Source organism: Oncorhynchus tshawytscha, unplaced genomic scaffold, assembly GCF_018296145.1.
Source record: "Oncorhynchus tshawytscha isolate Ot180627B unplaced genomic scaffold, Otsh_v2.0 Un_scaffold_4_pilon_pilon, whole genome shotgun sequence".
NCBI lineage: Eukaryota > Metazoa > Chordata > Actinopteri > Salmoniformes > Salmonidae > Oncorhynchus > Oncorhynchus tshawytscha.
In genome coordinates, this window is record NW_024609834.1 from 149522 (window position 1) to 171845 (window position 22324).

Below are 22324 nucleotides of genomic sequence, written 5' to 3' on the forward strand. Positions count from 1 at the left end.
TTACCAGGAATTAAATTCTTAGTAAGCAATAGACCATAGTCACACCTTGCACATTAACAACTGTGAGTTTCATGGTGGGTTTCCTCTAGTCATCATTCAACACTGCACTCAAGGCAGGATAGCTGTGCATAATGCTCCCCAGATCTATGAGGGCATGTGGATCATATTCTCTCAATGATACTCAATCATGTTCCATGGTTGAAACTCTATAGCCTTGTTTATTTAGGTATGTCTATGTCCAGGTGAATTATCATTCTAATTCCCAAGCCTCTTAGTTATCATTGAATTATCATTGATCCTGATGAGTCATCAAAGTAAAGGTCTGCTCCATGTTGTCAAAAGGCATAAGGGAAATTAACAAACCATATGCATTAATCGCACAGATGTGTTGTATGCATTAACTTTCGTGTATTAACTTTACAGTAACACCTGACCAAAGTATACCTGCTATGGCACTCATAAAAAAATAGAAGTGATCAAGATGTTGGCCTGTGTATTGATTCGCCGACTGATGGTGGCAAAGGAACTCTCCCATACATCTTCCCCATGAATTACTCAACCGTAGAACACAGCACTGGGTGGGGTGACGTCCATCTGCTCCGAGGAAAAAGTAATCCCTGCTGCGATCAGGAGCGCAGTCACTTTCCTCTTGGATTAGCACGTAGTTCGACTGGAGGTAGTGGCTGAGAGAGTTAGTATGCGAGAACAATTTTAATAAATGGAGTCTTTTAAAAGGAAATTATATCAGCGCTTCCTGTTTTTTGCGTTTTTCCTTCCAATCTCAGGTAAGACAGTTAATATTGTGTTTGAGTTTATGTCAAATTGAAATCATAGTGACTGATTTAGTGGTGGGAAAATGCCGAACTGGACATTGAACGTATGTCCATACTCATAACGTTACTCCTATCCTAATAGGGGTTGCTATTTAAACTGATAAACATGAAGTTAGTTGAAGTGTTCTGTACTAACGAATATTCCACATTGAAGAGTTTAGCCTTAGTTGCGATTTCTATAGATGAATGGACGCACTGCCACTGGCCGGAGTTTAGGGGGCAATGAAATGGCCACGCTGACCACTGACTGCTTCGACTATAGCCTACATAGGGCAATACATTTAGATAAACACAGAACCTATACATGTTTATGCTTGGTTTTTGCTTGTGTCGCGAGTTACATGATAACCCGGGTTTCTAAATAAAATTGAATACGTGCAGCACAACACAGCAATCAGATACACGTGGATTGTGCAATATTACCAGCCCTGGTTTGAGATATTGATAAACGCAAAAAAACATATAGGTTAGCAATTCCTAACTCATGTTATGTTCATTCAGTACATACAAATGAATTATTATATCAATAGAAAAACTGGCTACTGATTTTCTCTCCATAAATAATCCACTTTGACGTTTGATGCAGCCAATTAAAATAGGCAATTAACAATTAATATAATGTTGTGTAAATTGCTGTGGGAAGTAGTTGCTCTGAACATGGTGATCAGCTCAATGTTTAAAATATATACATATATATTGAAATTGATTTCCAACAATTGAATTAGTGAATGGTGTTGGATTTTTTTCTTCAAGTAGCCTACATCAAACCTTTTTGACAGCTTGTATTTTCCCCCTTCAGCAAATGTGTAGGCCAATTTGATTATCAAAGTGCATGTGGTATTTCTGAAATATATATATATATATATATAGTAGGCTATACTGGCCTATCATTTAAATAGGACATGCTTTCGTCTATTAATTTACCTAATCTCCGGTGTTGTACCATAGAGACATGGGACGGGGTCCCCCAGCTCAGATGGAACTTGACCAGATCAAGTATAGTGTTTGTTTATTGGAGAATATGTGTTATAGAAAGTATTTAAGTGTTATGAAGTGTTATGTGAAGTCTTATACTGGTGAACATGCCTCAAAACATGTTGCCTGGGTTTATTTAGCACTAGTGAATTCTGATAAACCGAAGGTAGGCTACAAGGTTTGCAGTCTAAAGTGTTAAATGAAATGGGTATAAGCTGTGAATCCCATAGTGAATCCCATAGTTATCTCAGAATGGTTCACAATAAATTAGGAATTGTTTAACATGAAACTATTAGTAGCCAACAGAGCAATTAACATTTCCATTAGGACAGTAGATGGTTGAAGCCATCACATTTGATTTGGAAAATGATGAAGGCTTTTGCTTCCTGCCTGGATTGTTACTTTATTACAGCTGGCAGTCTTATCATTCAAAGGGGAGCTACTTATGATTTTAATGCTGGGGAGTGCAATAAAACATGTGTGACTGAATGGGGCCATGAAATCAGTGACTTCACAGCTTTGTGAGACATGAGTAATAGGATTCAATTGGAGCAGAAAGAAATGAAATAGGAGTGCTGTACCTCAGTACACCGAGACCTGCTTGCTGTTGGATGGGCTCCAAGCCCTTGCCTGTAGTCACTATGATGTTAACATGCTTTCAAGTGTAGATCCTACCAAAGCAATATGCCTGTGGACAAAGTAGAATAGTTGTAGGTCCTGGCCTAGAATTGTCGCTAATTTCATCACATTGCGTCTTCTCCCACTCCAGCCAGGCACTGACTCTGTTCTCTTCTCTTCCCCACAGGTGTTTTGTGTTTTAGTGAGTTATTTTTTATCAAAGAGCCTCACGATGTTACTGTCATGCGGAAGGATGCCGTTATATTGGACTGTCAGGCGCACGGAGAGTCGCCTATTGCCATCAGGTGGCTTAAAAATGGAGTAAAAGTTGCAGAGAATGACCGCGTCTACATTCTCTCCAACGGCTCACTTTCTATTTCGGAGGTGGAGAGCAGGAGAGGAGACAAATCAGATGAAGGGTTTTACCAGTGCCTCGCTCAGAACAAGTATGGAGCCATCCTGAGCCAGAAAGTCTGTCTTACAATTGCAAGTAAGTATCATACTAGAGTTGTGTATAAGCATCACATGGAATAATGGAGAGGTTATGCAGGACCTCCAACCTTTGGGCCACAGAAGATGTACATCATTGGTCATGTTGGTGCCTGGTCATGGGGAACTTCATAAACACAGTAGAAAAGTAGACACCAATTTACATTGGATGTACATTGTACAGTTACTTACTTATGATAAGTAACATAAACCATCCACATTCTCTTTCGAATCTCTTAGTTACTGTGTAGATACATATAATTACCATTTCATGTAACTGCATAGGATCTGTGTGACTTATTTTAATGTGTTTAATGCTTTGAAAGGTTAGCCAAGCCTTACTCTGAGGATGTTATGTCATAGCATGTCATAATAACATTTACTTGATAAACAAAGGAAGTCATGAGTCACCATTGTGTTTTCATCTTGAAAGCATGGTAATGATATCCACTTTAGAGGTGAGTTTAGTACAAGCCCTGCACTATCAGCACAAGTTCTTAACTTCTTAGCAGGTATACAACTGAACAAAAGGTTTCATGTACACTCTTAGAAAAAAGGTTTCCAAAAGGGTTCTTCTGCTGTGCCCATAGGAGAACCCTTTTGGGTTCCTTGTAGAACCCTCTGTGGAAAGAGTTATACATGGAATCCAAAAGGATCTACCCGGAAACAAAAAAAGATTCTTCAAAGGGTTCTCTTATGTGGACAGCCGAATAACCCTTTTAGGTTCTAGAGAGCACCTTATTTTCTAAGAGTGTAGAGCAACAATCCTCTGTGTTGAAATGATGATTTAACAGTGAGATATCTTGCTTGTAGTTATCTGCTAAAATTTTTGCTGACATAGTCATTGCGGAGGCATAAAATAGGCATTTCCCAGCTCTGAAACCGAGGAAAAGGGGGTCTTTCTTTCATCACCAGCAGGGTGCTTTCATTTTCTATGTTGTCTGGTGCGTCTAATCTCCTTTCTTTCTTCGCCAGTGTAATGCCCAATGTTGCGTTTTGGGCATTCCGGTTATCTAATCCACCTAATAACTGAGGAAAGGAAGGCATTGGAGGCTTCAGTGGTGTCATTGGGGGGGAAGGGGGTTTACAGCCTTCAATGTTTGGGGCCTTAAGCCAAAAAGATACTCTGAGTAGAGGAGAATATGTCCATTGGTGTGCAAATGAGGGAGCTGCAGGTTTGAAAGGTTAGGAGCTGTCCAGGATGCCGGTTACACCAGTGCTAAAGAGCAGATGACCCCTATTCACTGGACTGAGCTTTCATGTCGTTGCTCCATGATCTCTGGGAATTGTTCTTTTGGAATGCTTTTTTTTCTCTCCCAGTAGCACGTATATGAGCCTGCTGCCTATTTTTTTAAATGGCCAGTGGAGCAGCTTTAGCCAGAGCTGCTCTTTAGGGACCCTGTTCCCTGGTGTCACCACCCCCCAGGCCATGTTTCTTGCTGTGCTTCTTTTGCACAAAAGAATTGGTCTTTTTTTCCCTCCCTTGCATTCCCTTTCACAGGGAAACCTGAGCTTTTACGTGGCACTTAAGACATGCACCCATCCAAGAATATTGTGATGGTTACTATTTCTAATTGTCTATGGAAAAGTTAAGTCCTGATCCACGTAGAATTGGGCAGGATTGTTGTGAAATTATTTAGTTGTTAAGTAGTTAAAATGATTTACCGCTGTGAGGTCATGGTTCCTGAAGAGCCCACTGGTTGGAATACCATTCTTTAGGAGCACATATCCTGTCTGATATGATCCTGACAATCCACTGACAAGTAGATGTTGAGAGACAAGAATGTGTCAGTCCTGGTTCAGTTCCCTAAGCTGACCTATAAACCTATAAAACAAACAGACACCATTGATAAAATGTTTGCTTTCCAGATAGGCCTAGATTTATATGTAAGAGAGAAAAAGTTACTATTTTTGTATTTTTGGGCCTTTACAAGCACTTTTGAAATTACTCTCAGGGTAATCGCTCATGGACAGATCTATGTAAACATAACCGGTACCATCGCATCTGTTGGGAAGTAATGGGAATTGCTGGATAATGAGCAGCAGTAGTTACAGTGTTTGGGTTTTTCGCCACTGCTTATTTGGACAAATCACGATTTTGCAAGTGTAAGCATCTTTCGTATTCCGGAAGGGGAGGGGACATTTGGCCCGTAACCTGCAAAGAGAGAGGGTGAACCTCCTCGTTCTACTATCTCTTGATCCCTTCTCTTAACATGTATGGACCCAAAACTTAATCGAGCACCTGACCTATTACGCAAGACTTTTGTTCTGGGTTAATCGAGATTACTATCAGGACAATTGAGTGCAATACAACCTCAATCTTTTTTTGTTTTGGAAGATGCCACACAGACTTGTAGAGGCTATACCAATAAAATACAGAGTTAATGAGTCTTGATTTGCATGAGGCCCATGAAAACAGGGACTGCCTTAAAGCCACTAAAACTACTCTGACCCTCTCACATGCTATACAGCTAGTTTCAGTCCGGTATTACTGTGGCCTGTGTCCTTACTGTGATTTTTACAGGACGCTGTGTGTTTGTAGTTTTATTAATTGAGAGGGTTTGTGCTTTTATATTATGAACTTAAGAGGTGATAAAGGCTGCCAGCGGAGTTTATAGGCTTGTTTTAAAGGGACACTTCGACCTGCTTGACGGTCTATCTGGAAGCTCATAAAATTTGCACGTACCTGAGAAATGCTCAGTGGTAGAAAACAAAGCTGGCAGTGGGGGTTGTCGAGAATCCCACACACACACACACACACACACACACACACATACAATTTTGAATTTGCCGTTCCCTCATACCACAGCCTTTCCTTGAGTGTCTAAATGGCCAAACTTTATTGCATGGCCAGCCAGTGAGACAGAGGCTAGTGGTCTCCTCACTATGGTTTTCTGCTCTGCTACTCTGAAGAATTAATGAAAAGCTTTTCACTCTGGCCTTCTTTGTCCACCTTGCCCCCAACTGCCCCCTGACTAAAATGAGTTATTAGGGGGCATTTGTTTGTCCAGAGATCAATGGTTAGGACAGCTGGGCCTATTCACTGCTGAAAGGGTAATTATGACAATGGCACTGCAGAGTTTGATTAAACTTTTTAAATTTAGATTTTGTTTTTTAAAATCAAATTTGATTATACTAACTTCAATTCTGCTTTTTCAATCAACTCTTTTTAAGTTTGAGAAAGTGACTTTTTGTAAATGATATGACTTTCCGACATGGCCTATTTGTTTTGTATCCTTAGGTCTTAAGATGCTTTTTATTGATGTTACTGTGCCCTAGGTGTCATTTATGACGCCCCTGGTTGCATTGAAAAAACACTCCTTATTGAATGCTGTGAAAAGATTTCAGAGTGAGCGTTACTGTGGCTCTGAGCTTTTCATGTGTTGCATCCTTCACCAGGAAGATTGTTTGTGCAACATGTGGGGGACCTTTTGTACCTTCTGCCCAGAGGCTCTTCTCACCTCTGGCCTTAATAGATATCCCTCACTATCAGTCATGCTGCCAAGTCCTTTTTGACTCTGGCCTTTAGAAAGACTGTGGCATTATTTAACAAAAAATAACACCAAATTCGGTTCATTGTTTTTTATTTGATTTATTTCACCTTTATTTAACCAGGTAGGCCAGTTGAGAACAAGTTCTCATTTACAACTGTGACCTGGCCAAGATCAAGCAAGAGGGTAAGTAATAATATGGGGATGAGGTAGTCAGGTGTGCTATTTACAGATTGGTTATGTACAGGTACAGTGATCGGTAAGCTGCTCTGACAGCTGATGCTTAAAGTTAGAGAGGGAGATATAAGACCCTAGCTTCAGAGATTTTTGCAATTCGTTCCAGTCATTGGCAGCAGAGAATGGGAAGGAAAGGCGGCCAAAGGAAGTGTTGGCTTTGGGGATGACCAGTGCAATATACCTGCTGGAGTGTGTGCTACAGGTGGGTGTTGCTATGGTGACCAGTGAGCTGAGATTAGGCGGGGCTTTACCTACCAAAAACTTAAAGATGACCTGGAGCCAGTGGGTTTGGTGACGGATATGTAGTGAGGGCCAGCCAACCAGAGCATATAGGTCACAGTGGTGGGTAGTATATGGGGCTTTGGTGATAAAACTAATGACACTGTGATAGACTACATCCAGTTTGCTGAGTAGAGTGTTGGGGGCTATTTTGTAAATTACATCGCCAAAGTCAAGGATCGGTAGGATAGTCAATTTTACGAGGGTATGTTGGCGGCATGAGTGAAGGAGGCTTTGTTGCGAAATAGGAAGCTGATTCTAGATTCTGGAGGGAGAGTTTACAGTCAAACCAGACATCTAGGTATTTGTAGTTGTCCACATATTCTAGGTCAGAACCGTCCAGAGTAGTGATGCTAGTTGGGCGGGAGGGTACGGGCAGCAATCGGTTGAAGAACATGAACTTAGTTTTGCTAGCATTTAAGAGCAGTTGGAGGCCACAGAAGAAGTGTTGTATGGCGTTAAAGCTCGTTTGGAGGTTTGTTAACACAGTGTCCAAAGAAGGGCCAGATGTATACAGAATGGTGTCGTCTGCGTAGAGGTAGATCAGAGAATCACCAGCAGCAAGAGCGACATCATTGATATATACAGAGAAAATAGTCGGCCCGAGAATTTAACCCTGTGGCTCCCCCATAGAGACTGTCAGAGGTCCGGACAACAGGCCCTCCAATTTGACACACTGAACTCTATCTGAGAAGTAGTTGGTGAACCAGGCGAGGCAGTCATTTGAGAAGCCAAGGCTATTGAGTCTGCCGATAAGAATGCGGTTATTGATAGAGTCGAAAGCCTTGGCTTCGTCGATGAAGACTGTCTTTTATCGATGGTGGTTATGATATCGTTTAGGACCTTGAGCGTGGCTGAGGTGCACCCATGACCAGCTCGGAAACCGGAAACCAGATTGCATATTGGAGAAGGTATAGTGGGATTCGAAATGGTCGGTGATCTGTTTATTAACTTTTTTAGATTTTAGAAAGGCTTTTACGTTATAAAGATTTTAGAAGATGTTTTTCTGAAGATTTTAAAAAGGTTTTATGTTATAAATGTGGGAAGACCATCCCTAACACCATCTTAGGCTAGTTCTGTTTTCAGATCTGGTTTCTACTCTTTGAAAATCCCTTTGTCCTCGGAGCAGATGCTCCCACTTTGAAGCCGGGCCTCCTTTTTTACCTGGTATTTTTCTGAAAAAGTAAATGTTAGTGTTGAGTCAGAGATAATGATTTAAGTCGACCATTACAGGCAGGAAATGGATGGTTTGAGAAACGTTAAATGTCAGTTGCCCTGAGGAAAACGATGAGAGGGGATTGTGTCTTGATGAACGGCCATGTGACTTAGTAGCTAACCACGTGAGTGCTGTCAGTAGGCCACCTCAGATTGATGGGGTTCTCTGCAGAGATGAGTATGATCCCTCCAGGCATCCTAAACCATGTTTCCAGAGGTTCACAGGGCATCACGCAATACACAGACATTGTAAAACCATATCCATATCCATGTCTTTATCCATATCCTTATCCATCGGTTCCGATGCAAGGTCTTACTGTGAGTGTGCTGGGATGTTTTTAGTTGATTCAAAAATTAGCTCCCAGTTGTGTTTTTTCGAGGTTACAAAACCAGTGTAGATAATATATCTCGCTCATTGATTTCATAAGAGAGAATAGATAGGAGGCATAAAATATAGAACGAATCACACACACATCCCTGATGAAAACAAGTAGCGTAGACCAGCATAGGTTGGTTCAGAACAGGTGCTTGTTTTGTTGTGTTTTCATGGTGTCTTCGCTGTATTTTTGTGGTGACCAGCTTTACCTGTATTTTTGCTGGTCACCAGCAGAACCAGCATCAAGTCACATCATGCTGGCTTGTAAAGTGATGTTTCATTCCTAATGGAATCCAGCCAGAGTGTGGATATCCAACAATTGGATGTTTTTTCCCCCACAATATGCATTCAGAATGACTGGCAAGGTTAAGAAAAAGAAGAAGAAATGAGACTACCCAAATAATAAACTGGAACAACCATTTCAGTAATGGGTGCAATAAATCCAACTAACAGATTGGATTAGTTTTGAAAAATGTATGTTATTTATCTTTGTGTAGCATAAGATTAATTAATCAATCAATGTACATGCAAAAAATACAAACAATTCTAGAAATCAACTGTAATGGAGCATGCTGGGAAATATGATAATGACGGGCGTGGTCAGACCAGCTTGACCAGCTAAAACCAGCTTGATCACCAATATACTACACCAACATAAGCTGGTATAAGTCCAAAACACAGTGAAGGCTGGTCACCAGTGTCCAAAATACCTCAAAGGCTGATCACCAGCATAACTTGCTAGACCATGCTGGCCAACCAGCATAGCCAGCTGGACCATGCTGGCCGACCAGCATAACCAGCTATAACATGCTGGTCAAACCAGCTTGACCAACATCTGTCCAGCATAGACCAACATGGACTAGCAAATACCAGCATGGACCAGCTTGAAATGTATGCTGGTCTATGCTGTTTTTTTCAGCAGGGATTTGGGACCATTTTTGACTACCCCGATAAATGACAAGCATGTAGTGAAAAGACACTTGGCCTCTGGAGTAAGCATACAGAATACTGGTTGTAAAAAACTGAGTACATGGTTGTAAGGATTCCTAATGCTGAACAGTTTACTAACTTCATATTGTGGTCCACAATAAAGCACCCAAATGACTATTCCACAGCAGACTTTGTGACTCCAACAAAATGGTTGTTTGACCCCACCAGCTCTTTCCGTGTGTGACCACAGCCCCAGTGTTTATTTTGGTTGCTAAGGAATGTATTAGACCTGCAAAGGCTCTGCAGCATTAGGACCACAATAAAGGAAAAGCAAACCTAAAGGCACAGTAATGGATTGAAGTGAATGTTTGAAATAATTATTTAAGAGAAATAAGTCTCTGAGCCTGGCTTCTTTTCTCCCTCATGAGCATCTGGAATGGTTTCCTTGGACTGAAGTTCCAGAGGTCCAAGGTTTCTTTAGATTGCCCAAAGATGTTAGGTACTTAGAGTACTCACGATTTAAATCCTCCCTGCAATAATGCTAGACATTCCTTCTCATTTATCAATTACTTCAACAGTCCCCTATCAGTGCCCACTCAATCTACAGGTATGTCTACCTGAAACATGTGTTATGTTTTCAAAATGTATTCCATTGGCATCATCTCCTATTGGATTTTGAGCACAAAGCCTTATTTTGTGGTGACTTGTTTTCATTTTAGAGAAACAAAGCACGACACAATAATTCATTCAGAGGGATTGGGTTAAATGCGGAAGACACATTTCAGTTGAATGCATTCGGTTGTACAACTGACTAGGTATCCCCTTTTCCCTTTCCCCTTAATTAAGTAGAAGACTGTACTGATTTGAAAATTAACTGTTTAAAACCAGCACTCTGATGAAGAGATTAGACACAATGAAAGCACTGTCTCTGGTGGGTGAAGGACTGATGTTGAATGATTGGAGAACTTTGACACCAGATAAGAGATGGGAGGAGGGGGCAAGTGTCCCTGTCTTAACCCCACTCCCCCACTGGCCAGGGGACAGAGAGGTCACAGTGCTCATGGGATATGTGTTTTGTTTGCCCTGGGCCAATGACCATTGGGCTGTTCTGCAGGCTCTATGGAGCTTCCTCCAGTAGCCTGCTTCCTGGCCCAGCCCAGCCCAGCTCGCCCGGCCAATGATTAATTTGTGGGGCTGTTCAGCATTGCATTCTTCCCCTCAGTTGCCAGGCTGAGCATTCTTTTTCAGGAACCCTTATTATTTATTAAAGGGGGAAAGACAAACGTGGTGTGGGGTCTTGGCACATTATGAGGGAACTCATCACTCAAGAGCTTCTTGGGTTCTGTTCCATTGGAGGCATTCAATTTGAAACTCATTAAATAGCCTCCTTTAAAGCAACACAAGGAAACAAAGCAAAGGATCGATTGGACAACAAGCTCCTTTTGTTTCCACTCAGAGTTAAGGTTAGGAGGGAGAGAGACTAGCCTGAGCTATTCTTGTTACATAGTGTGGAATACCTAGAACTCATTCCGATGTGTGACACATTCCAATGTACAGAAAAAGACCAAAGCACTACGCGACTCAGTCCCTCTTGACAGAAAGAGAGAGACCTGGGTGTTCCTCTTATCTTAATGGATAGTTTCTGGGATTTTCTGGGATTCTCAGTTCTTTGCCACAATTTGACCTTTCATAAAATGTGAGCAGCAAGCCAAGGCAGTGTCCAATTACATGAAACCTCAACAGTTTAATATTTACTGCTTGCTTGCTAAACTGTTTCCTCTCAATCCAAGCATTAGGCCATTCATGTATCATTTGCATATGAAGTCAGGAAAGGAGCGTTCCTCCCCACCCACTCACCCTCCTGTATTGAACCCTTCCCTGCCCAGCTCTGTCCACAGCCCACAACACAGATCTGCTGTCCCTCATTTGAATGAATGGCACAAATTAATATCACCATGTCAAACATTTGTCAGATCATAGTAATTATCACTGAAAAGGTTTTTTCTATAAATTGGTTGAAATCAAAACCAAATGCTTAACAGCTTTAGTTGTGTTGTCTCTCTCTGACAGGTCTGATGACGTTGAATGCTAAAGTGGTTAAATGTTCTATTGGGTTCAGTACAGAACTGTCAATATTTGGACCTTGAGGCCAAGGATTTTTGTTGTAGTCATAAATAGCTGTTTGCTTCTTCCACTCTCTTGTAATGCTGTCCAAAGAAATCATCCTTCAGTCCTACTGTTTAACACTTACAGTAATGTTATTTGTCCTGTCACTTATGACTCATAAGGGTGGGAGGAATCAATACTCCTCTATACTTTCACTGATTACGAGTAGGGCCCAGACGGTTTCCTGACAACATGACCTGACCAGGACCAACTCCAGTCTCTACCTAGTCATGCATAGTGAAGCTGCAGGCCTGGCCCAGGTCATCTGCAGGAGTAGGGCCAGTGTTTCCACTCAATCGCTCTGCAGATCTCTTTTGACAAGCTGCCAGAGCAGACCCCCGACCAGCCACTCTGGATCTGGCCTCAGTGCTCATCCACCTTGTTCCAATCAGGAGCGAGGAGAAGCCACACATGTAGCCAGGGCCTTGAAGTAGATAGAAAGCTCCAGTTCTGTCCCCTGCTTGACCACTCACTGTGTTTGTCTACTGCTAGGAACCGAGAGGCCTGGAGGAAATTAGTGCTGCAGAGGAGACCTCAGAGCAGAGCTCTGAGCAGAGCTCAGCAGCAGCCATTGACCTGTCGACAGACGCCCTGGCTAAACTCTGAGCTCCTCTGCCCCTCCAAAAAAAAACAAAAAAAAAACGTAGGAATGTTTCTGAGTTACAGCTCAGAGAACAACAAAGTAAACCCCTGACCACAAAGGGATGTGTGTGAATGCACACGTATACTGACTCTGCACACTATAAACATTTGCTTTGTGGTTTGCTTTACTGTGAAGATATTCTTTGCTTTTTATTATTAGTGGATTATTCATGCTCATTGGGCACGCTCAGTGGCTGTGTTGAACATGTCCATAACAAAACCTCTCCATACAGCTCGTATAAAACACATTCTTTCCACCTCATTACAAGTATATTTTTTACCTACATAGTAGTGAGGTAGAATTTGTGCCTGCAGTGTGATCCTTCAAGCTATAGTATTTAGAAGAGAGCATGTAACTGCTCTGAATATTGGATTCCCGTTTGTTAAAGAGCATGTCCTCGGGTGGGGTGGGATGGGGAGATTTGGGTTGATAGAGCACCCCTGTACTGTGGAGGAACCAGGGGGAAGGGGGACAGAGCTGGCCCCTGAAGTTTCTAAGGGAACCTTTGTCCGGGCTTGACCTGTCCACTGACCTGCTGTTTACTGAGCCTCTGGCTTCAGCAGGCCTCTTGAAAACAAAGAGATCGGCCAGCTGGGAGGCAGGGCACGGAATAATTCTATAGTTTAGTTCGGACATTGGTGAATGTGTTTTCAGTGGTCACTCACAGATTTTTTTGTTGCTGTCAAACTTGTTTCTGTTTCTTAGGATAAGGGTCCAAAGTCTGCATGCCGCAGAACCTTAGAGGAGGATTTAAATGGTCATTACTAATAATGGAATACCCATCATTATGTTTTGTGTTAGAGATTTGATTTATTGTGAATCCCCACTTTGTTCATGATCAATAGCAACAGATTTTTTTTGCAACTCAGCACCATCATCTTCACAGTAAAGCAACCCAACATCTCCCATCTGCACAGTGACTAAATGAAGAAAAGCATTATGCAAAGCATTGTTTTACTGTGCCAGAATGGAATGGCAGTGGACAGGCTTTAAGACAAAGAGCATGTTAGCGGGGCCTTTCATATCTGTAGGCAGGAAGAGTACCCTCCCAGTTTTAGGAGGCTCTGAGTGATTGATTGGCAGTTTGCAGAGAGCCAGCAGGGGAACATTAGGCCACCCCAGCAGTGCTGGACAGGATTTGTAGAGGTTGGAGGTCAGAGGTGGGGTCACTGCAAGGGGCAGATGGCCAGATCCTCTTTTTGTGTTTCTTGGCGCAGTCATTCACCCCATCATTAGAAACAAGCTGGACAAAACATCCGGGTAAACAATAAATTATTTTACAATTTAGCTAGGTGGGTTTGGTAGTTATATATTCTCCACGTGGTTGAATGAAATCATTAAGTAACATAAACACATTGTGAAAGGTGGAGAATAGTCAAGTCACCTTTTCATTTATGGAGGCCTTTCTCAATAACTGGACACCCAAAGCTCCAGGGGAGGTGCATATGATGAGCATTTGCTGGCAATGCAGAGCACGTATTTTATTCTTGATGTGTTTCAAAAGTCATCTGTAAGGTGACTGGAAGAAGTAAATGGTAAATGGGCACACAGAGATAGTTGAAGGTATAATCTAGTCATTGTAGTGTGAGCCTCAGCTCATCTGCTTTAATATTTCATTTAGGAGCATTAGGTGCCGCCTCTGGCTACCATCATCACTCAAAGGAGATGGTCAATCACATATTTTGGGCAGCCATGGCAGTGACCACAGCTCGACAAACCCTAGCAGAATAGATTTTAGACTGAGGCTTAGTAGTTAATCAATAATCAATAAGGATCTCTCTGTTTGTCAATCCAGGATTTTTTGTATCTGGGAAGCTCATCCTCTCATGCCCCTAGGCCCCGGGCTACTGGGATGGATGCCTCCATGTTGCATTGCTGCTGTTGTGCAACACTTAGGAATGTATTTGATGTTGATTAGAGGTTCCACATTTTATTCCTCCATGGGAGCGTGTTGCTGAGGGATGGGCCCCTGTATCCGTTCAATGATGGTCCCAATCAAATGCCTGCCTGCACTTATCTCCACAGCAAATATTCCTCTGCAGAGGGCCTGATACACAAGAGGCCTTAAAGCTCAGAACTAATTTAATTAAAAATGCCCAAAGCAAAGTGGCCAGGGGCTCAGTGAAAGGATCAGTCTCCTTGTCTTCAAAAGAACTTTACACAAAGAAATGGGCCTTTACAGCAACTGGTGGGACACAACCCATTAGATAAGTTAGCATTCCATTTGAAAGTCAAATACTAGAAGTAAAGCGCTCTGCAAATTAAAATTCAAGGCAAAGTGGCGCAGCTCTCTAAAACTGGTCAGGGTAGACAATGTAGGTTGTGGATCCCAAAATGAATTGGGTTCATTCTGGCTTTGCTCATGAACGCTCTGCCCGTGGCCAGTGAAAAAAACAAGGAGGTCTTTACCTTGAAATGTCAGAGGGTCAGCTGCGTTTAGGAGGGACAGAATTCCCCTTGCCGCCTTCCTCAAGACGACACGGAGTAGATGTCAGAGTGCAGTGCGCTGATCAGGATTCACAGAGAGCCCAGTCTGGCAGTTAGGGCTTTCCTGCTGTTCAGCACCACGACACATGGAAACCCAGGTTACGTCCAGCTATCCATATCGGCCGTTATAGAGGCCAGGACACAATCCAGTGTGTTTATGATGGGGTGGAGTTTACCTTTAGGCAAGGTTTCTCGAGAGCAGTGCTTGAGATTTACATTGCTTTTAAGTAGTACTCTAAGAAAGGTTTGTTAGGGATACAGCTAGAAGTGCACCACTTGTGCTGTGTGCTGATTGTCAGTGAAATTTGATGAGTGGTAATAGTTCAATTATTCAGACTTAAGGTGCAAGAAGATGTTGATTGGGTTCCTCTCTGATGTCAGTGGCAACAGCTGTTCAATCAGAAACGATGAACCTTGCACCTAGTGAGGATTTGCCTCACTTTAAATCTGAGCTCCTTGTAATCTTTACACGGCTCCTCGTATGTTTTCTTCATCTGTTGGCTCTTCCCCCCCCTCTCTTTTCTCCCCTAGCAAGCCTGCTGTGTTTGATGTGCGTTCAGGGTTTTTTGTGTGCAGAATTTAGAGAAGAGGGGTAATTTCTGTGGTAAAGTTAGTGGGGGAGCCTCCGAAGGCAAACACTGGGTAGAGTATCTCATTGTTACACTGGGCTAGAGAGATAACTGAGCCTAGGGAGGGGGGAGAGAGTTGGATGGACAGAGAGAGAGCCCAGGAGAGGTACTCTGATGCCCCTCCCCTCCCCTCAGACTGCCTCTTCATCTGTGAGTTCTGATGGCTGCTCGCCCCTGCAGCACAAACAGCATCGGATGTGTGCAGAGGTCAAAGAGCACTGCAGTCTTTTGTTAATCCATTACTTAAGTGGTGCGCACTGCATTCTGAAAACATCCAGCTGTTTTGAATCTGAAGACACATGTCACGTGTATCTTTGAATTATCTGATTCCTTATTCTCTGAGTAGTAAATGGGTGAAGAGGATTTTGTTTTGTGGTACTTGTTTTGGGTATTTCTGATGTAGTCTTCTTATATAGTCCTTCACTGATGTAGCTTGTATGTTGGTTGCACTGGGTCGCAGTTGTTCCAGGAGTGGTTTTATTTGTTTATGATGATTAAGTTGATGTTATCCAGCCCTGGGGCTTTTTGGTAAATATTTTATATATTTATTTATTCAAAAAATGTGATTTAAATTGAGGTCTGTAGCAAGAGCAGCACACCGTCACTTATTTTAAAGTAACTGTCCAGTGTTTCCAGATTTCTATGAAATATGATGTATTATCAATTACAATATGAGTGAAATCGTTTTCTTTCCAAAAAATTGTAATTAAGTGTGTTACAATACAGCTTTTCTGTGTTGGAATGGTGTGGGCATGTGACACACTCTATTCAAGCCACTTCGATATAAAGTGATTTTCGTAGCAGATTTGGAGAGCATTTTCATTGACCCTAACCTTAACCCTTTTCCTAGCCGTAACCTCAGTCTCCTAACCTGCTATGAAAAAGTCATTTCGGTATCAAAGTGGCATGAAAAGAGTGTTTCTAGTGTGGGTGTTCACCAACAACAGAGTAGAGTTGACTGGTCATATCATCCTCCATGAGGTAATAGCAAGCATTTTTGAAACAGTCTGTTTGAGATTCAAATTTTATGTAGGGTTTTTTTAAGTGTTTTTTTCTCCAATTTATGCTTTGGCCACAAATACGAGTATACGTACGAGTTAACGTATTATTAAAGTTAATTATATTATTAAAAGTAATATTTTCACTGGACAGTAACTTTAACAAACTACTGACCTGAGTGAGGCGTCTTTAGTTGAAAAGGGGGATGGGAGTGGATGACCTTAATGGCTTTTGTTTTTTTCACTGCTTAGTGACTGAAAAAAGGGGGGGGGGTCATAATGTTTTAGATGATTTTGTATAACCTTTTTGAAACGATGAACAATTTATTCTAGACATTGAACTACTTGCAACATCATTCTTAACGGTGGATAAGGTTTAGGTGAAATTAGTAATGGGACACACGCTGTGTACATGAGGGTTCTCATGGAGTTTAGTTTCCATACAGTTTAGGTGGTGTCTGAACTGTATGGAATCGAAGCAGGATGTTGCCAGACCTCTCTACCAATCATCACCGTCCGGCTGCACTAATCCTCCTCTTTATCTGAGGGGGATTAAAGTATAAAATCAGTGGCAAATAATATGATGGTAACAGTTATAATTATGTATTAATTTCTATAAGCATATGAGACCTAATATATCTGTTGTCTCTCTAGGAATAGACCTAGAGGTAGGCCTAATTAGGAATTAGATGCTGTGTGTCTGTGAGGATTGTGTGTCTGAGGGTTGGTTACATGTGATGTTGTCCTTTAATGCTACTGTTAGCATAGAGCAGTCCTTTTAGGTTCCCACTGGCTGGCCATTCATCTGGCCTGTCAAAGGCCTCACTTTCAGTATCATCTTTCACTGACTGATCTTCCCAAACTCTGCTGCTCCATGAGGGGGAAATTAATCAATGATCTCAAACAAAATGGATCAAGCTTCCACTCCTCCTCCACATGGCCTAATAACCAGCTGTGGGCTTAATGACTCTGTGTTCAAATATAAAGAGTTTTACAGCAAGCGTATGAGGAATTTTATTTCAGTTAAAGTATTAGCAGTAGTCATTAGGTGGGCCACTAAAAGTTTGTGTGCATGGCACACATTTGACTGATTGACCTCTGCTCATGTGCGTAGATGTGCATAGTAGAGGAGCTAATTAATAAGATGGGCCTAGCAGAGATTTCCTCTGCTCTCTGATCTCCTCAGGGTTTAATGTGCTCCAGCCAGGATGAGCTGACAGGTACATGTAACATGCTGGTTTGTTTAGGTTAGTTAGGGCCTCGGGAACACCGTCTGATATCCGATGTCTGGTGCTAGTATAACACCTCATTTGGGGGAGAACTGGAGCTTATGCATTTTCAAAGAGAAGGTGAGAGACGGGGCATGGAAAAAAAACAACAGCTGATTTCAATAGTGGACTAACCTACATCTCAGGGCAAAGGGTCTTCCTGTGACTGTCTTGATTAGACGGCAATGCATCAACACATGAACTCTGTCTAGGCTGTTATGAGAGGAGGTCAGGGAGAGAATGTGTCTTGGAAGGGTAAGGTTGGATGGATTGTGGGGCTCTTCAGATCTTGCTGTCAACAGCCCATATGAGTATTCTTGGCAAATGTGCTAATGTACAGAATTTAGTTTGATTTGAATAGGATAGAGCTTTCTCGTTGGGGCATGGCAGCTCCTTGGTAAGTAGTTTCATGGACAATTATATGAATAAAGAATAAAGATAGGCAGTAGTGATCATTTCGGTATAATTGTGCACATAGATTTTCCTATTTTATATATTTTTTTAAAGCTCTCTCTTCTTCTCCACAATTTCATGGTATCCAATTGGTAGTAGTTACAGTCTTGTCTCATCGCTGCAACTCCCGTACGGACTCGGGAGAGGCGAAGGTTGAGAGACATGCGTCCTCCGATACACAACCCAACCTAGCCGCACTGCTTCTTGACACAACGAACATCCAACCCGGAAGCCAGTCACACCAATGTGTCAGAGGAAACACCGTACACCTGGCGACCTGGTCAGCGTGCACTGTGCCCAGCCTGCCACAGGAGTCACTAGTGCGCGATGAGACAAGGATATCCCTGCCGGCCAAACTCTCCCTAACCCGGACGGGCCAATTGTACGTCGCCCCATGGACTTCCCGGTCGCGGCCGGCTGCGGCAGAGCCTGGTCTCGAACCCAGAATCCCTGATGGTACAGACCACTGCGCCACCTGGGAGGCCGCAATTTTCCTATTTTCAATGAAAATTCTAAGAATGAGGTTCAGCTTCACAGCACAACAGTCTCACTATCAGGCAGATACTGAAGTGTGTTGGCCTTTGCTGGGTATGGCTTTAGTGAGATAGTAACCTGAAAGTGAAGTAATGTATATTTGTAAGATTTGCCTGGCTCAATATATTCCCTTATTTCCATAAATGTCATTGATTTCCATTTTAACTGAACAGTCCTAAGATACAGAGGCTTAGTTTGACTGATAGAAAGGCATGTAACCTTATCCACTAAGATGAGCTGCCGAGCAAGAGACGATATTGGGCCATGAACATAGATTTTTGCGATGATTGGTATTATAGATCCAAATGGGGGAAAATGCAAAACTAGAAAAACATAATTTCATAGTTCTTGCTTTCTAAAAGTTGCATGGTTTGCTAACTATCTGTCTGATAGAACCTAGTGCACTCAATTTGATGTGCTTATGTCTGTTAAATTGTCTGTCTTTAATGGTGTGCCCCAAGGCTCTGTACTTGGTCATCTCTTATTCACTATTTATATAAATGATTTAGACAAAAATGTCAAATGTGCAACTTCATTTTTATGCTGATGATACTGTTATTTACTGTTGTGCCTTGTCTCTCACAAAAGCTTTCCAGAACTTGCAAACTGCTTTTTATACTGTTCAACATACCTTGTGTCAATTGAAGCTCATCCTCAATACTGACTAAACTAAACTAATGGTGTTTTCTAAAGCAAGAAATAGACCTCTGAACCTATTACTACCTGTCAGGGCAAGGAGATTGAGGTTGTAACCTCATATAAATATCTTGGAATTTTAATTGATGACGGCCTCTCTTTTAAATGGCATATTCAACAACTTACAAAAAAATTGAAGCTGAAATTGGGATTGTATTTTAGGAATAAGGCCTGTTTTTCTTTTGAAGCCAGAAGGGGGCTAGTATCAGCTACATTTATGCCCTTACTAGACTATTGGGATATTTTATATATGAATGCTTCCGCTCAGTGTTTGAGATCAATTGACACCCTTTACCATGGCACTTTAAGATTTATTTAAAACTGCAAAAGCCTTACACACCACTGCACTTTGTATACCAGGGTTGACTGGCCTTCTCTAGTCACTCATAGGCTCAGTCACTGGTATACTTTTATTTACAAAGCCATTTTGGGTTTACTGCCTTTTTATTTGGGCATTTTTATTGTTCAGAAATGTGCTGGGTACTCTCTTTGTTCGCTGGACTTTATCCTGCTAACTGTTCCAAATGTCCGAACTGAATTTGGTAAAAGGGCTTTTATGTACTTTGCGCCATCGTCTTGGAACGCCTTACAAAATACTTTTAAACTGGAAGAACTTGTTCCGTTTGGTATTTTTAAATCACTGATGAATGATCTTGAGACTGATTCCCTGACCTGTCAATGTTTTTAATTAGCTGTTTTTGATTTTGTTATACTCTTGTGAATTCTATGGTTTTTACTAGATTACTTGTATTTTTTCATGTTTGTCTGTAATTTTTGTAATGACTTGGTGCCTACAGTGGAGCAAAAAAGTATTTAGTCAGCCACCAATTGTGCAAGTTCTCCCACTTAAAAAGATGAGAGAGGCCTGTAATTTTCATCATAGCTACACTTCAACTATGACAGACAAAATTAGAAAAAAAATCCAGAAAATCACATTGTAGGATTTTTAATGAATTTATTTGCAAATTATGGTGGAAAATAAGTATTTGGTCACCTACAAACAAGCAAGATTTCTGGCTCTCACAGACCTGTAACTTCTTCTTTAAGAGGCTCCTCTGTCCTCCACTCGTTACCTGTATTAATGGCACCTGTTTGTTATCAGTATAAAAGACACCTGTCCACAACCTCAAACAGTCACACTCCAAAGTGTAAGAAGCATTTCAAGGTCCTGGAGGGGCCTAGCCAGTCTCCAGATCTCAACCCCATAGAAAATCTTTGGAGGGAGTTGAAAGTCTGTGTTGCCCAGCAACAGCCCCAAAACATCACTGCTCTAGAGGAGATCTGCATGGAGGAATGGGCCAAAATACCAGCAACAGTGTGTGAAAACCTTGTGACGACTTACAGAAAACGTTTGACCTCTGTCATTGCCAACAAAGGGTATATAACAAAGTATTGAGAAACTTTTGTTATTGACCAAATACTTATTTTCCACCATAATTTACAAATGAATTAATTAAAAATCCTACAATGTGATTTTATGGATTTTTTTTCTCTCATTTGGTCTGTCATAGTTGAAGTGTACCTATGATGAAAATTACAGGCCTCTCTCATATTTTTAAGTGGGAGACCTTGCACAATTGGTGGCTGACTAAATACTTTTTTGCCCCACTGTATCTTGGCCAAGATGCTCTTGAAAAGAGATTTTAAATCTCAATGAGCCCTTCCTGGTTAAATAAATAAATGAATGGCTGCATTACTAGTAATCATCTCTTTGCAAACATGTACTGTACATTAGAGAATGTGTCTACTCTTGTAGTACACAGTGTCTCACCATTCCTTGTTCTGTAGGTATCTCCCCCTTTACAAATCAGCCAACATCTATTGTGGTGACAGAAGGATCAGTCGCCCGTTTCACCTGCAAAGTCACTGCAAGCCCTCCTCCCATCATCACCTGGGAGTTCAATCGGGTCATGTTACCCATGGCAACTAAAAGGTATGCATTCTCATTATTTCATTATCATGCCATGTCATTAACTTTATCTGTAGATGGCATTTAAGAGTATTGTAAAGTATATTACGATTTTAAACTGTACATGTCAGAGTGATAGAAATATCAGAGCTGTGTGCTCATCCACCATTATATATGATGTCAGTTGCATTGATTGTCTTTGTGTTCTTGTCTGTCCCAGAATCACAGTCTTGCCCAGTGGCGTTTTACAGATCCACGGGGTGGAAAAAGGGGATGCTGGGAACTATCGTTGTGTGGCGACCAACATCGCCAACCGTCGCCGGAGTACAGAGGCAACCCTCACTGTTACTCCAGGTGGGAGATAGTGGAGAATTAGCACTTTTTTCAGATTTAAACATAATACATTTACAAGCAACGCATCAAACATTATAAGCCCAATAAAAGCCAAGTTATATTTATGTTGAGTAGTGAAGTGGGCACCCTGGTCAAATCCTGTCTCCCCTCCACAGCTCCAAGCCCCAAACTGCCTCAGAAGCCTCGTATCATCGCCGGGCCCCAGAATGCCACTGTGTCCCTGCACCAAAGTGCCATCCTGGAATGCATGGCTACAGGGAATCCCCGACCCCTCATCTCCTGGAGCCGAGCCGACAGCAAGTCCATCGATGTTTTCAACACCAAGGTGCTGGGCAATGGCAACCTCATCATCTCTGACGTCAAACCCCAACACGGAGGAGTGTACATGTGCAGAGCCACTACCCCTGGCACACGCAACTATACCATCGCCACAGCCAACATCACTGTGCTAGGTAAACACATGTTAGTCATCTGTGTAGAGTGTCAGTTGTTATTACAGACATGATTGTTGGTGTTTGTTAAATCTATGACGTTTCCCTTATTCAGCGCCTCCGTCCTTGGTGGAGTGGCCGGAGAGCCTGACCCGTCCGCGTGCGGGCACGGCCCGCTTTGTGTGCCAGGCTGAGGGGGTTCCCCTGCCCCACATCACTTGGCTGAAGAACGGAGAGAAGGTCCACTCCAACGGACGCATCAAGATGTACAACAGGTCTGAGCTCTAACACCAGATCGAAATATAGCTAATAA

The 22324-nt window shown here is 42.1% G+C and overlaps 1 protein-coding gene across 1 annotated transcript in view; it reads left to right on the top strand.

Annotated features, from left to right (window-relative positions):
* Positions 1-630: 630 nt before the first annotated feature.
* The window catches only part of LOC112249403 (protogenin A), a 42456-nt gene continuing 20762 nt past the window's right edge, over positions 631-22324 (top strand). The window contains exons 1-6 of the mRNA XM_042319617.1: positions 631-785; positions 2614-2916; positions 21106-21250; positions 21447-21580; positions 21736-22032; positions 22127-22286. Of these exons, the coding sequence (XP_042175551.1) occupies positions 719-785; positions 2614-2916; positions 21106-21250; positions 21447-21580; positions 21736-22032; positions 22127-22286 (1106 nt within the window). The 5' untranslated portion in view covers positions 631-718. The remainder of the gene's footprint in view (positions 786-2613; positions 2917-21105; positions 21251-21446; positions 21581-21735; positions 22033-22126; positions 22287-22324) is intronic.